Source organism: Crocodylus porosus, unplaced genomic scaffold (genome assembly GCF_001723895.1).
Source record: "Crocodylus porosus isolate Cpor-Errol unplaced genomic scaffold, CroPor_comp1, whole genome shotgun sequence".
NCBI lineage: Eukaryota > Metazoa > Chordata > Crocodylia > Crocodylidae > Crocodylus > Crocodylus porosus.
Window position 1 is genome coordinate 122925089 of NW_017728931.1, and position 13807 is coordinate 122938895.

Genomic DNA, 13807 nt, shown 5'->3' on the forward strand with positions numbered 1-13807 from the left:
CTGCTTATCTCAGCTTTAATGAAAGCTAAGGAAATTCAGACTAAAAATTATTTAAGCTAGTATTAAGGTTGAAAGCATATTGCTGTTTGAAATCTTAATTGACTATCATAATTTTTTATTTATTTATATTACAGTAGTACTTAATGACCCCAGTTGAGATCAGGGCCTCATTTTAAGCATTATAATCCTGACCTGAACAGCTTATTGCGTGAATTGTTGAGGGAGAGGAAGGGGTGGCAGAATACAGATCTGTGGCAGAGCTAGCAACAGAACTCAGAGTTTCTCAATCCTCGTTTAGAGCCCTGTGCTTTGGATGCCCTTACTTCATTTAAAAACAAAATTCTATGAAGTCAAGAAACCTTAAGCAAGGTCTTGATGGCACCCATAACATTTACTTTATGGTCCCAAGTGTTGTATACATCTGGATCAAACATTTCCTTCCCTTTAGCTCAATGTTTCCCAACTTTTTCCAGCCCAAGGCACACTTACATTGACAACATTTTTCTGCGGCACACCTATTAAGGCATTCCCCATCCTCATACTTATTGTAGCTCGTTGCCGTGGCAAAATTCCGTGGCACACCTGTTCATTTCTGACAGCACAGTTTTGTGCTGTGTCACACAGGTTGGGAAACACTGCTTGAACTCGTCTGAGTTTCCATGCTGAGCAGTTCCGCACCTGTGACAAAGCCATGGAATAACCAGTGGACTGCCACCAGACACATTAGGGCAAGAGACTACTTTTATCGAGTCTGGGTTCTGGACTGTATTTCATGCTTTACCTTCTGTGTCCCGAAGAACTTCCTAGACGTTAGCCATCATGGATGTGTTTATAAGGGACAATGCAGTGCTTTGTTCTGTAGTTTCAGGTCCTGGAAGCAGAATAGCTCCATTAGTGCAGTGCTCTGCCTTGACTCATTAACTCTGATGAGTTTGCTAACTTGAGAATGTCTACCTAGCACTGCATTGTGTAGGGGTGCACCAGTAGAGATTCTTGGGGCCAATACAGATCGCCAGTTTTTAAGGAGGCATATCGACTGATACTGATCCGATTTCCGATACTAGTCTGGCAGTGTGGAGAGCTGCCTCCAGCTGGTAAGTCTGGTGTGGCGGGAGGGGGAATGAGGGGATCAAACCCCCCCTGGGGAGGGAGGCATGGGGCTGGGGCAGGAGCTGCCTGGCTGGGACAGGGCCGGCACAGGATGGAGCAGCAGCTCATATAAGGAGGAGGGGAAAGTGGCTACTGCCACGCGCCACTCAGCCGGGATCTGCTAGTTTGGCGGCTCATCCAGTGCTCATGTGCTCATCCGGCAGCTCCTGTCACTCGTCTGGGAGGGCAGGGGGTGGGGCATGTGCCCCTGGATCTGTGCAGGGCAGACTGGGTTTGAGGCTGCGCCAAGCTCTTCCCGGTAGGGCAGGGCTGTGATTGGAATGGGCTACAGGGGAGGGGCGGGCACTGCAGCCACAGATTTGCCATAGACCCTTCCCAGTGCAGCCTGGCCTTGCCAGGAAGAGCTTAGTGCAGCCCTGGCCCCAGCCCACCCCACACAGATCCAGGGGCACATGCCCCCCTGCCCTCCTGGACGAGTGGAGGGAGCTGCCAGACGAGCCACTGGGCCAGGAGCTCCCAGCCAAGCAGTGCATGGCAGCAGGAGCCACTCCCTCTTTCCCTTCCCATGCCCCCAGATGAGCCGCTGCTCCATCCTGCCCTGCCCCAGCTGGGCAGCCCCTGCCCCAGCTCCAGCCCCAGTTCTGTGCATCCTTTCCTGCGGGGACCTTGATCTGCACCTCCCAATCCCCTTCCCTTCCACCATACCAGACTTACCAGCTGGAGTCGGCTCTCCATGCTGCCAGAGTGTGCTCCTTGCCACCTTGCTGCTGCTGCCTGTGTGCATGGGCCATTTATCAGCCAAATTATTGGCCTGATATGACCAATTTCTGATGTATTAAATTTTTTTTATATAGCTGTCAATCCAATATTGGACCAGTGTATCAATGGACCTCTAGAATTGTGCCATGTGAACATGCTCTACATTACTTTCATCTTTAATGCCCTGTGTCCCTCAACTTCTGTATGACTAGAAGTCTCACTTTACTTATCTCTAATTTTGAGGATTTTCTTTAGACCTTTTGTAGTCAGATGCATGTGGCTGTAGGACAGCAATGCCTGATGGAATTACAAGAGCATCTTTACAAATCGGCATGTTTGTCAAGGTCCATCTATGGTTTAGTGTCTTTAGAGTCTTTGCATTTTGGCAGTACAGGGTTTCTTGTCCTTAAGCCTTTTCTTGAAATGAATTGCCAGCATAGTTAATGTGGGTATTTAAATAGTGTATTTGTGGATGTTCTTGGGAGAATAAGGTTGGTGTTGAAGGAACTGCAGTGTTTTTTGCTTCTCATCTTGGCCCTTTGGTGTGCTGTTATTCTTGTTGTGGCTAGGTTTCAGTGGTACAACTGATTAGCACAGCTTGGCTTGTGTTGCACTGCATTTATAAAATATGATCCTAGCAAGGCAACCAGCAGCTTTAAAAAAAATAAATCAAATGTATTTATCTCTGAACAGGACACCTGCAAAAGATTCTGTCTCATGATCATCCTCCAGAGTATTCTGCTGATTTCTATGCTGCCTACATTAACATTCTCCTTGGTGTCTTCTACACAGTCTGCAGGGACCTGAAAGAGCTTCGACATCTGGTGAGAGACCCATTAGACTTTTTTCATGATGCAAATCTGGAAGCTCTAGATTTATTGCTGTGTTTGGATGAACAGAAAGTGATAAAATATATGGCATCCAAATACCATCGTGTGTGTCAAAAACAGTTAGTGATCAGGTGTGCAGACAGATGAAACAGTTGCAGTTGCCACACACTAACAAGCAGAAAGTCCACCCCACCCCCCTTTACAATGGTGTACTTGCTCTGTCCCTGCCTTATTTCTGTAATATATAAGGCATGGACAGATGAGCAAGCACATCACTGAAATATCAGTTTGATATTTGGATGCCATATATTCAAGGCTTTTGAATTGCCAGCTCTTTTTGTGGAAAGAACAAAATCTTCTTCTATATGCACAGAACTAATATCTCAAAACTATTAATGATACTTAGTATTTTTCTAGTACTTTCATGCTCAATGCTTTTCAAAAACATGATATAATTAATCCACTCTCCAGGCCTGATGAGTATTATTAGCCCCATTGATCACTGGGGATAATTATACATATTACATAAATTATACATATTACATTTATGAAATGTCAGTTTTCTAACTAGACCCATGGGCTCCTGTGTTTTAGATACAGAACTTTTACACATTTTTTCAACTTTCAGATCTTTAGAGTTATTTAAGTAGAATGATTATGTCAGGATTCTGTATCCTGACCCCTTGGTAATCAAATTTAGATTCTGAAACTGTTTTTTAAAAAATGAAGAAAAAGCTAGAGCTAGATCTGTTATACATACATGGAGAACATAGAAGTATTTCATAGAAGGATTAACATACATGGTTACTTGTTAAAACAGAAATCTTTCCTGCTCATAAGGTTACTACATGATGTGCTCAGGAGAGTGTGTCTATTCTATATAATAGTCGAATCTAGTACATACACTTGTAAGGTATAATGGAAAGTGATACATCAGTATTTTATTTCTTGGCACACCACTGAACACTTAACACGTACTGTCATTAATTTCTATTTATAAGCTTACATTTAAACACACATCACCCTTTATATATGAATAGTCTCGGGAGGTTTGGTGGGTGGTTGTTGGCACTTAGATACTATGAGAGGCCATCTATCCTTTTAGTCATGAGGTTGGGAATGGAACTCAGCACTGTGTGAGAGGGAGAGTGAGAAAGTAAGCAATACAGCAAGAGGTGCAGTGATACATCGGTCCAATATCGGATTGGCACCAGTGTAAAGAAAATTGGCTGTATTAGAAATTGACCCAATGCAGCCATTAATTAGGCTGATAAATGCCTGTATGTGCGCTCAGCAACAGCGCATCATGCAGGCAGTGAGGAACACTGCCCGGCAGGGCAGAGAGCTACGTGTAGCTGGCAAATCTGTTGTTCGGGGAGGGAAGGAGCATGGGAGGGCAGATCAATGCCCCCCTGTGGTGAGGGAGGGAGGGAGGGAGTGGGGCAGGGGCAGAGGATGCCCATCCAGGGTGAGGTAGGGCATGGGACAAAGCTGCAGCTCATCTGGGGGGGCGGGGAGGGTGGCTCCTGCTACTGCTTGAACCCTAGGAGGGCATGGGGTGGGGAGGGGCTGTGCCCCACATCCACACAGGGCGGGAGGGGTGGGCTGCAGCTGTGGGCTGGAGCCAGGGCAGCACCTGGCTCTGTTTGGCAGGGGCTGGGCTTGGGGCAGGTGGCAGCAGCGCTGGGAGGAGGGGCTGTGGGGGGCTATGGGAAAATTGGGGGTAGCTGCAGCCCCCTTTCCCAGTGCTGCTGCCACCCACCTCGAACCCATCGCCAACCAAGAATAACCCAGCGCAGCCCTGGCTCCAGACTGCAGCTGCAGCCCACCCTGTGCCCTCCTGGGGTGCAGGCAGTGGCTGGAGCCACCCCCAGTCCCCGTGCCGTGCTTTGCTCTGGCTGGGCAGTGTCTGCCCCTGCCCCACTCCCTCCTTCATTGCAGGGGGTGTTGATCTGCCTTCCCCCCTCCCCTTCCATCACAACGAGCATACTAGCTGTGTGTAGCTATATCGGAAATCAGATTGGTATCAGATGATATGCCTCCTTTAAAAATTGGCTATTGGTATTGGCCCCCCAAATCTCTATTGGTGTACCCCTAAATAAAACAGACAAGATACAATACCTGTCTATTCAGGGTCTATCTAAATAAATTATCATTTTTTTCATAGTTCTAATATTTAACCCTGATTATTACAAAGAAAAATAATCCAGGTTGACATTAAGAATTGGATTCATGTGTAAGAAGCACTTTATTTGTAATGAGTCATATCATATTTAAGCAGACTATTTTTAATGTACGCTCTCTTGCCTTGTTTTATGAGCAGTAGTGTACACTAACAGTGAGCAGTACCCTTGTAAACACTACAAATGTTTGCAGATAGTCATTTCATTAGTCTGCCAAAAAATGACCACAATTCAAAATGAAATGTCTAATATTGCAAAAATGAAACTGGCCAAAAAGATATTAATGTGCAAATCATAGGAATGGAGCTGTCTTGCCTACCCCTCTGCTTGTTTCTCTTGATGTTTTTATGTTCAGCAGTCTGCATGGCAGGTTTTCTTTGCTTCCTCACTTTGGAGGAAGCCCATACCTGCATCCATATATTATTTTAAAGAGCTCACTTGGAATTCTCTGCCTTTCAGTTGAACACACTTAAGGATTTAGACTTTTATCCCTTAAGAATCTACCTGGGATTTTTTTTATTATTTCACTTAAATCCTATACCTAGATAGACTGTAGATAGATTTCAGGATTGGGTGAAGGAGTGTTTGTGTCTGAGTTAGCCCCTATCTCTCTACTGCAGAAAGATGGAGAACAGCGGAGAGGTAGGTGGCTGTCAGGAAGGCTAGGGGCAAGCATTCAAAAAGCCAGAGCCTGAATTGATTCAATCTTTGCAAGTTAGTTTAACCTGTCTAGATTGAACCAATTTGCAAGTCAGTAGACATTCACTGTTAACTCTAGAAATGCAGGCACATGCCTGCAGTGGCTCAGGCCAGAACCCAGGGGGCGCTAGAGTAGCCTTCAGCTGCTGGGAGGCTGTGCTGGTGGTGGGGTAGGGTGGGTGGCTAGCCTTGGCAGTAGCCTGGAATGTACTTGGCCAGGGAGGCGGTTTAATTGCCTGACAGGTCCATGCTGGTGAAACAGGAGAGGGAGTGGGGAATAAACATCTTCCCTGCTCCCTTCTGGGGCCAGCGTTTGGCCAGGCCCCCGTCCCTGCCTGTCCCTGCTCCAGCAGGGAGCAGAAGGGCAGAGCCAGTCCTGCTCTGCTGGAGCACAGCACAGCCCACCCAGGGCAACAGAGCATGCAGGGGGACTCTGATATAACTTAAACCAGGAAGGGGTCTGGGACAGAAGTTGCATAAGCTGGTTTGAGCTCAGTCAGTTAAGTCTGATGCTACATTCAGCCAGGTTTATCTCAGACTGGTTTTGGCCATTTTGAAATTGGTTTATGTGCCACTGAACTTACGTTCTGTTACAGGTTTAAACCAGTTTCTGATCACTTAAACAGGTTTACGTGTATTGTCTGTCCTCAGCCAAAATGCCCTCCCGGGGTGTGTTCAGGGTGGGAGCTCCCCCCGGACGAGCTGCTCATGGCTCCATCCCACACCCTGCCCCATCCCAGCTGAGCAGCCCCACTCCCTCCCTCACCACAGTGACCTTGATCTGCCCTCCTCACATGCCCCTTCCCTTCCCCACCCCTTTGCCACACCAGCCTTACCAGTCCAATGCTGGTCTCCAAGCTGCCTGGCTACATCTTGGAATCGGATCAGTATCTGTGTACCAGCCAATGTGTCTCCTTAAAAATTGGCCATCAGCACTGGGCCAAAAAAGTCTCTATTGGTGCACCCCTAATAGTTTTTTCATAGTGCCACAGAGGTTTCTAAAGTTACAGCACATTGGTGAAAGGCATGAATTCTAGTATCTAAATATTAGTAGTACCCAAGCTTCTGAGATTTATCCAGATTGAGAAAACTGCATATATATTAGATACCTGTGTACGTGTGCCTACTTAAAAAACAGCCAAAAAAAAATCTTGGGCAAAAGAAATAGGAAAGTGGGTTTCTGAAAATTGTGATTTTTATTATTTCTTCTCTGCTTGTGTGTGTGTAAATCTGTATGAGCCATTATTGATCCTGTTAAACTGCTTCAGAAATAGGTGTTAACTGAAAAAGCATGGAAGAAATAATCTAGCTTTTGGTCAAATAGATGTGGCTGTTGTTTTGATAAAAGAAAAAAACTTTCACTACAGCATAGTGACTAGGTTGTGACTCCTTCCTAGTTCTTACGAATGTCATCTCAGTGCCCTTGTATCTGGATGTTATGCTAGATTACTTTTAGAGGTGCACTGGTACATCGGTCCGATATCGGATCAGTACCGATATAAAGAAAATTGGCTGTATTGGATATTGGCTTGATGGGGCCAATAATTTGGCCGATTAAATGCCCATGCGAGGAGCACAGACAGCAGCATGGAGAGCTGACTCCAGCTGGTAGGTCTGGTGTGGTGGAAAGGGCGAGGAGAAGAAAGGAGTGGGGGGGTAGAGATCAATGCCCCCTTCGGTGAGGAAGGAGTCGGCGGCAGAGGCAGATGCTGCCCAGGTGAGGCAGGGGAGGGAAGGCTGGAGTCGTGTCTCATTGTGGGGGGGCGGCTCCCTCTGCTGCTTGTACCCCAGGAGGGCACAGGGGTGAGGGGCATGTGCCCCATGGATCTGCGTGGGGTAGGGCGGGGCGGGTGCAGCTGGGGCTGCATGGGGTTCTTCTTGGCAGGGTTGGACTCAAAGTGGGCGCTGGCGGTGCTGGGACAATGCTACATCCACCCCAAATAGTGCACTCAATGCCCTGCCTCTATCCAGGGGCCAGGAAGAGCCGGGGCTGTGCTGGGCAGCTGGCGGTGGCAGCACTGGGAGCGGAGCGGCAGCAACGAAATTTGGGGTGGATGCAGCATCCTCCCAGTGCCAGTGGTGCTGGCTCCAAGCCCAGCCCCCGCCGAGAATTGCTCTGTGCAGCCTGCTCTGCCCCCCGCAGATCTGGGGGGTACATGCCCTCCCCGTGCCCTCCTGGGATCCAAGCAGTGGCGGGAGCTGCTTCTCCGCACTCTACCCACCCGCCTAGGCAGTGCCTGCCTCTGCCCCTACCCCCTCTGTCACTGCAGGGGGCATTGATCTGCCCCCCTCCGCAGCTCTTCCCTCCAGACTTAACCAGCTGGAGGCAGCTGTATTGGAAATCAGATTGGTATCAGCTAGTATGCCTCCTTAAATATCAGCTATCAATATCAGCCCCCAAAATATTGGTGTGCCCCTATTACTTTGGTTTGTGTCTGTGTTCAGAGAAGCCACACGATGTTTCTCAGTGCAATGTCAGTGGCTGCATATACACATTTGCATCATCTAGGACACCTTTCCCAGGTTTGTTTTCCTGAGAAGAAAACAGACCTGTACAGAAGTCAGAGAAGCAAAGAGCCTGCAGTGCTAGCATGGTGGTGCAGGGGTCTCTAATCATGCAGCCCAGAGAGCTTTGCTGGGGGAAGAGGGTTTGTTTTTATTTTTTAAGTGAACATAGGCAGGGGTCCACTGGGTCAGGGAAGTTGGGAGTGGGGGCTGTGCCATACACAGAAGAGTTCTCTGGGCTTTCCCCTTCCCTTTGTTGTGTCGGAGCCCAGGTGAGGCTGGGCAGGGAGTATTATGCTTGTATGCTTCCCTGCACCCAAGTCCTGCTGTGTGATTAAGACATGGAACAAGTGAAGTGAACATGGAACATTCAGTGCTGGGCTTTTCCACCCTGAAGCACTTGGGGGTGGGGGGAGGGGGAGGTGTTCTGCTCCCTGCTTGGCTAAGATTGAGGCATGCTCTCCCTCCCCCTGTGGGAGGGGGGGAAAGAAGCAAAGCACACTGGGACTGTGGAGGTGGTTCTCTGTCTGCTGCCTGTACAAAAGTTGTGTCTTCCAAGAGATATTTTCCAGGTAGCCACTTCACTTGGTTGTTCCTGAGTTATTTTTTTCCCCTGAGTGGCTACTTTTACTCTGGGAGAAAAATTATGAACTTCTGTACACTCGTGGTTTCTCTTGAAAGAGCAGGGACTGTCCCTGGAGAAACTGCAAGCCCAGTGATACCTCCAAAGAATCAAAAGACCTTAATTAGCTGAAGTGTATTTGTATTCATTTTTCAGCGCTAGGAGTTATGTTAGTTGCAGTGACAAACTGAGTATTCCTAATATATCCTTTTAAATACTTCATCATTTTTCCTATTTTTTCCTCTTCCTGTAGGCTGCACTAAATTTCTCAAAGTACTGTGAACCAGTGGTCAAGGGAGAAGGTAAGTATTTTGCTTTAGTGTTAGTGGTCAGTGATAAAGCAATGGAGCTCAGCTTATGGCTTTTGGGGAGCATGGACATTTGAACCAATTTCCATTCATTCTCCTAGTCACAGCAGCATCACTTTTGGTGTCTTATGCACACCAAGTGACATCTGGAAGCAAAAGCAGACAGACTAGCTTTTCATCAGTGTTTTGTGAAGATGAATAGGAACTGCTGCCAAGCATGCTTCCTTCCCCGGTAAAACCTGCTCTCTTTATACAGTTTTACTCCTCTTCTTTTCACCCTGTCTCACAATAATGAAGTGGAAGGAGAAATAAGCCTTCTCTGTCAAGGCTAGGAGGGAGGGAAAACAAAGATTCTGTTAATAGCCAGAGAATATCACAAAATAACCATTTTGCAATATCTTTGCATTGTAATCTAGGGTTTTATGCCAATAGAGGCTGATGCTGCATCATGGTAATATAAGCATTGAAGTGTTGGGATGTTGCAGCAACTATTTTGTACTTCTGACAATGTTTAGCCATTCAAGGTTGAATTCCTCCATTCTGTAGGTTAAACACTTGCTCAGAGTTCACATTAATGGAGTTGATTTTTTGCTTGGTGCAGCAAACGAACGTGATACACGTAGACTCTGGAAAAATATTGAATCTCATTTGAAGAAAGCAATGCAGACTGTTTATCTCCGGGAATTATCAAGGTAATTGTCCTATCTTTATTTTTAGCAAGCTGCCTCTGAAGAGGCTTGCTTAAAATGTCAAATATGTATTGTGGGAAGTGCTTCTTTCTTCTAGACAAAATCTCCATTCATTTTAACACGTGGGGCTTTTTAAGCCATTAAACACTACAACTGTTGTGTGCCATAAAGGAAACTATTGAGCTAATAATAGATTAATTACTCTGAGACATGTAAAATTATTAACTAGTCAAAGCAGCAGTAGCAAATGTGGGAGCAGTCTTCCACCAGTGCTCATGTGGAGATGGGCGTTCATCATTCGAGAAAGTTCAGCAAAAATAGCTTAGTTTCAGACTTCGTTGAATGAACGTTGCAAAGGAGAGGGCCTTTCATGGCGAGATTCTGATAGCAGTTCCTCCTTGATGTAACTAAGATCACACAAGGATTTGGTGTTTTTACTGTGTGAGTTAGTTGTGATTTGCACTCTTCTATCATGCACTATATTCATTTTTGGATACTTGATTGATCATTTGTATTGACTTCTTTGTTCATATATTTTAATGTAAAGAAAATGAACATGTCTTTTCGATATATTTATATGTATTCCTCTTAAACTTGGAAGTCCATCATAAAATATACAAGCATAACTGAAAATGCCTTTGTAGGATCTCTCTATTTCAGGGGTGCTCAGCCTTCAGCCTGTGGGCCAGTGCTGCTTACAGAGCCATCACTTCAGGCCCATGGGCCTCTGCATGGGTCCAGACATTTGTCAGCATGGGAGCAGTGGCCATTCACCCTTCCCCCGTCAAATCCCCAAGCCTTGCACACCTGGTGGGATCCAGGCCATGCCCCCTTCCTCTTGCAGGGCTGGGTTGGGGCCAGACCATGCCCCCTTCTCTTGTGGAACTGGGTTGGGGCCAAGTTACATTCCCTTTTCCTGTTGGGGCAGAGCCATGTCCCTTTTTCCCCTGACCTGGAACAGGGCCACTCCCTCTCTTCCTGCCTGGGGGGCCATGACACACCCCCTTTCCCTTGTCGGGGGGTCATAGGCCTAGGTCATGCCCCCTTTTCATCCACAGGGCTGGGTCAAAGTCCCTTCCCCTTACAGGGCCAGGTCATGTCCTTCACTCCCCCATCCTGTGGGGCCAGTTGCGGCCCCCTTCCCTCTTTGTGGGGAGTGCGCTAAGGCCAGGCTGCCTCCCGCCTCTCTCCATGTGGCCAGACGCTGGACTGGAATCACCACCTGGCCCCACGGTTGGACCAGGCACTGCCCATTTGACCGGCAGAAGAAAAAGTTTGAGCACCTTTGGTCTTCTTGTTAATGTGTTCAAACATCAGAATTGTTTAAGGCTATTAAGGAACAAGCAAATAAGGTCTCTAATGCCAGTTTACTGCAGCAAGGTTTATAAATCACATCCACTGCAACTGTTCCTCTGGTTCCTTTTTATCTTCATTTTTTGTAGCCATGGATCAAAATCCTCTTTCATGCACAGGATTAAGATTTTTGTCATGGCTTTATGAAGTTTAGTTATTAAAATGATTTTGATCAAGTTTTGTTTGTGAGATATACTAGTGACTTTGTCCTTGCAAGAGCAGGTGCTAAGGAAAAAAAATTCAAGAAGTAACCAACAAAGATGCAAGTTGAAGACTGCCACACTTTGGGTATAGACAGATGTTGCAATAGTATGAGTGTTGAATGATACTAGTATAAGTTGTTATGATGTCACTGTTGTAGTTGCATGCTTCTCCAGCAGTACAAGTATGGCAGAACCACTGTATTTTTAACCCTTTTTCATGCTAACAGCTGATGCCTGCTCCTGAGCAGCAACTTCCCCTCTCTTTTCAAAGCATTAAAAATTAAACATTTACCCATGGCTTATGATTTGGTGGAGGATAGTCATTCAAAGATTGTGTTGCCTATAGTACTGGGTGAGTAGGAAACTATAGCCTTGCTCATAGAGCTGGCTTTGCCAGTTAGTAGGTTCAAAATAGAATTCCCCACTTGGAGCTGGATTTGGGAACAGGCTATAGTAATGGTTTACTGGTATTTTTAAGGATGGAAATAATGAAGAAAAGGGAAGAATTGATTAACCTGATATAAGAATGTATAAATGGGAGTACTGTAAATGAACTTGGATAAAATGTCAGGCAGAAGACTACCTGTATGGAGATTTATGAGCGCTGAACAGATTTTGAGCAGAAGGGATGGAAGCCCTTTTTACTTTAGTAACTAAAATGAGTTAGCCGGCATACTAGAAAACATACAGTAGAATCCATTTCTGCATTTCTAAAATTGACTGTACCTAAATTGTTTAAACCCCGTTTTCTGTGATTCTTCCCTTACTCAAAAGCAGAGTGTAAGAATCATATCAGACAAATGTATAAAATGTGTATGCTCTGATAGTATTCCTTTTCCCATCTTCTTAATATTACTCTGTCTTGACAAAGCTGCAGTGACTTCTCTTTTATACTTCATTTGGTCCATCTAATACTTTGGCCTCTCCATGGCCTGAGACCTTGTAGTGTCGGAGAGGCTTGTGTGTCATAATGATTATCAGAGTTATGTCGCCTGGAGTCTTATAGTCCTGGCAAGGTCACCTGTGGTGAACAGGCCTGACAGGAGGTTCCAGATAAACCACAGCCCAAGTCTTAATCTTTAGCGGTGAATAAGATAGTAGATGATATTGGGATCTCAGCAGCTGTAAAGAAGGAAGAAGGGTGCAGCATGATGGAGGTCCTCTGTCATCTAAGGTTCTCCCTTTCCACTGGGCCCAGATCTCTACTTGTCAAATCCTTGTGGTCGCTGTTCCCACAGATCAGCTTCCTCAGATTAAACAAAGTTGCACGCAGGTTTCTGCAACAGGAATTAACATGCCTCCAAAAGCCCTGTGGTGATGGACTAGTGGTGATGGAGGCAGGACTAGTGAATGCAGCAGCTTCCAGGAACAAATCTGCATGATGGCAGTGGCAGCCTAAAGATAGTCTTGCACCTTGAGATGGGTGCAATTTGGCAGTTGCTACTGCGACTAAGCAGTCCTATTCTTGATACCCTCTGTTTGTCCCACGTGGGGAAGGGGCTAGAAAAGGTACCCTAAACCTAGGTTTTCTTATCTGCTCCTGGATGGATAATCGCATCCAGTGGTATCATTCTCTGCATTCGCAAACATCATAAGAAAATAATGATTTTCACAACGTAGAATGTTCACGCCTTTATGAATAACCAAGACAACAAATGACCAGAAAGAAGAACTGCCATTGTTTCTAGGGAACTAGTGAGATACAATATTGACATTGCAGGTCTGAGTAAGACAGATTGACTGGATGAGGGTCAGCTGAAGGAAGTGGGTGAAGGCTACAACTTCTGGAAGGGGAAACAGGCCCAAGATCATGGTAGCGGTTTTGCCACAACCATAGGAAGCTGCAGACACATTGAAGGCATACCTCAGGTAAACAAATACAGACATCAAGAGCTGGGAGGAGCTGGCTGCCAACTGACTCCAGTTATACCACAACCTCAACCAAGCAGCAGTCCATTTCAAGGTAAAGGGTCTTGCCCTTGAAGTGAAAGAGAAAGTGAAGGAAGGAAAGGGAAAGCGAGCCCAACCTGCAGCCTGCTATCCCCTGCAGGAAGACCTGCAACTTCTGCGGATGGAGCTGTGGCTCAAGGATTTGCACTGTTGGGTCACCTCAAGTCCCATCAATGAGCTGTGGTAGAGACCATCCTCAAACTGAAGGATAGCTGCTACCAGCAACTGTTAATCCGGCAACCAAAGCTAGGCATGAAATATAGAACTTTGCTAAATGCCTTGCAAAAATATTTTCTCCTTTTTTAAAGGGGAAATTATTTTGTTACATATGAAGAAGGCAGCCTGGAAAATGGGGCACTTTTTATTTGCTACAAAAATTATTTATACCAGTTGTTGATTTTTGTGATGTAGCTAGTCAGGATCTTTCTAACTTTTTAAAACTTGCAGTTGTCCATTCTAGTTATGCTGTTACCATAATACTGATACAAACAAATAAACACACGGCAATTACTTCATAGATTTCATAGACATCAGGGCTGGAAGGGACCTCGGGAGATCATCGAGTCCAGCCCCCTGCCCAAAGGGCAGGAAGTCAG

At 46.0% G+C, this 13807-nt stretch overlaps 1 protein-coding gene across 1 annotated transcript in view; it reads left to right on the plus strand.

Annotated features, from left to right (window-relative positions):
- The window catches only part of ORC5 (origin recognition complex subunit 5), a 140778-nt gene that overhangs the window by 26776 nt on the left and 100195 nt on the right, over positions 1 to 13807 (plus strand). The window contains exons 7-9 of the mRNA XM_019543586.1: positions 2563 to 2693; positions 8962 to 9010; positions 9618 to 9708. Of these exons, the coding sequence (XP_019399131.1) occupies positions 2563 to 2693; positions 8962 to 9010; positions 9618 to 9708 (271 nt within the window). The remainder of the gene's footprint in view (positions 1 to 2562; positions 2694 to 8961; positions 9011 to 9617; positions 9709 to 13807) is intronic.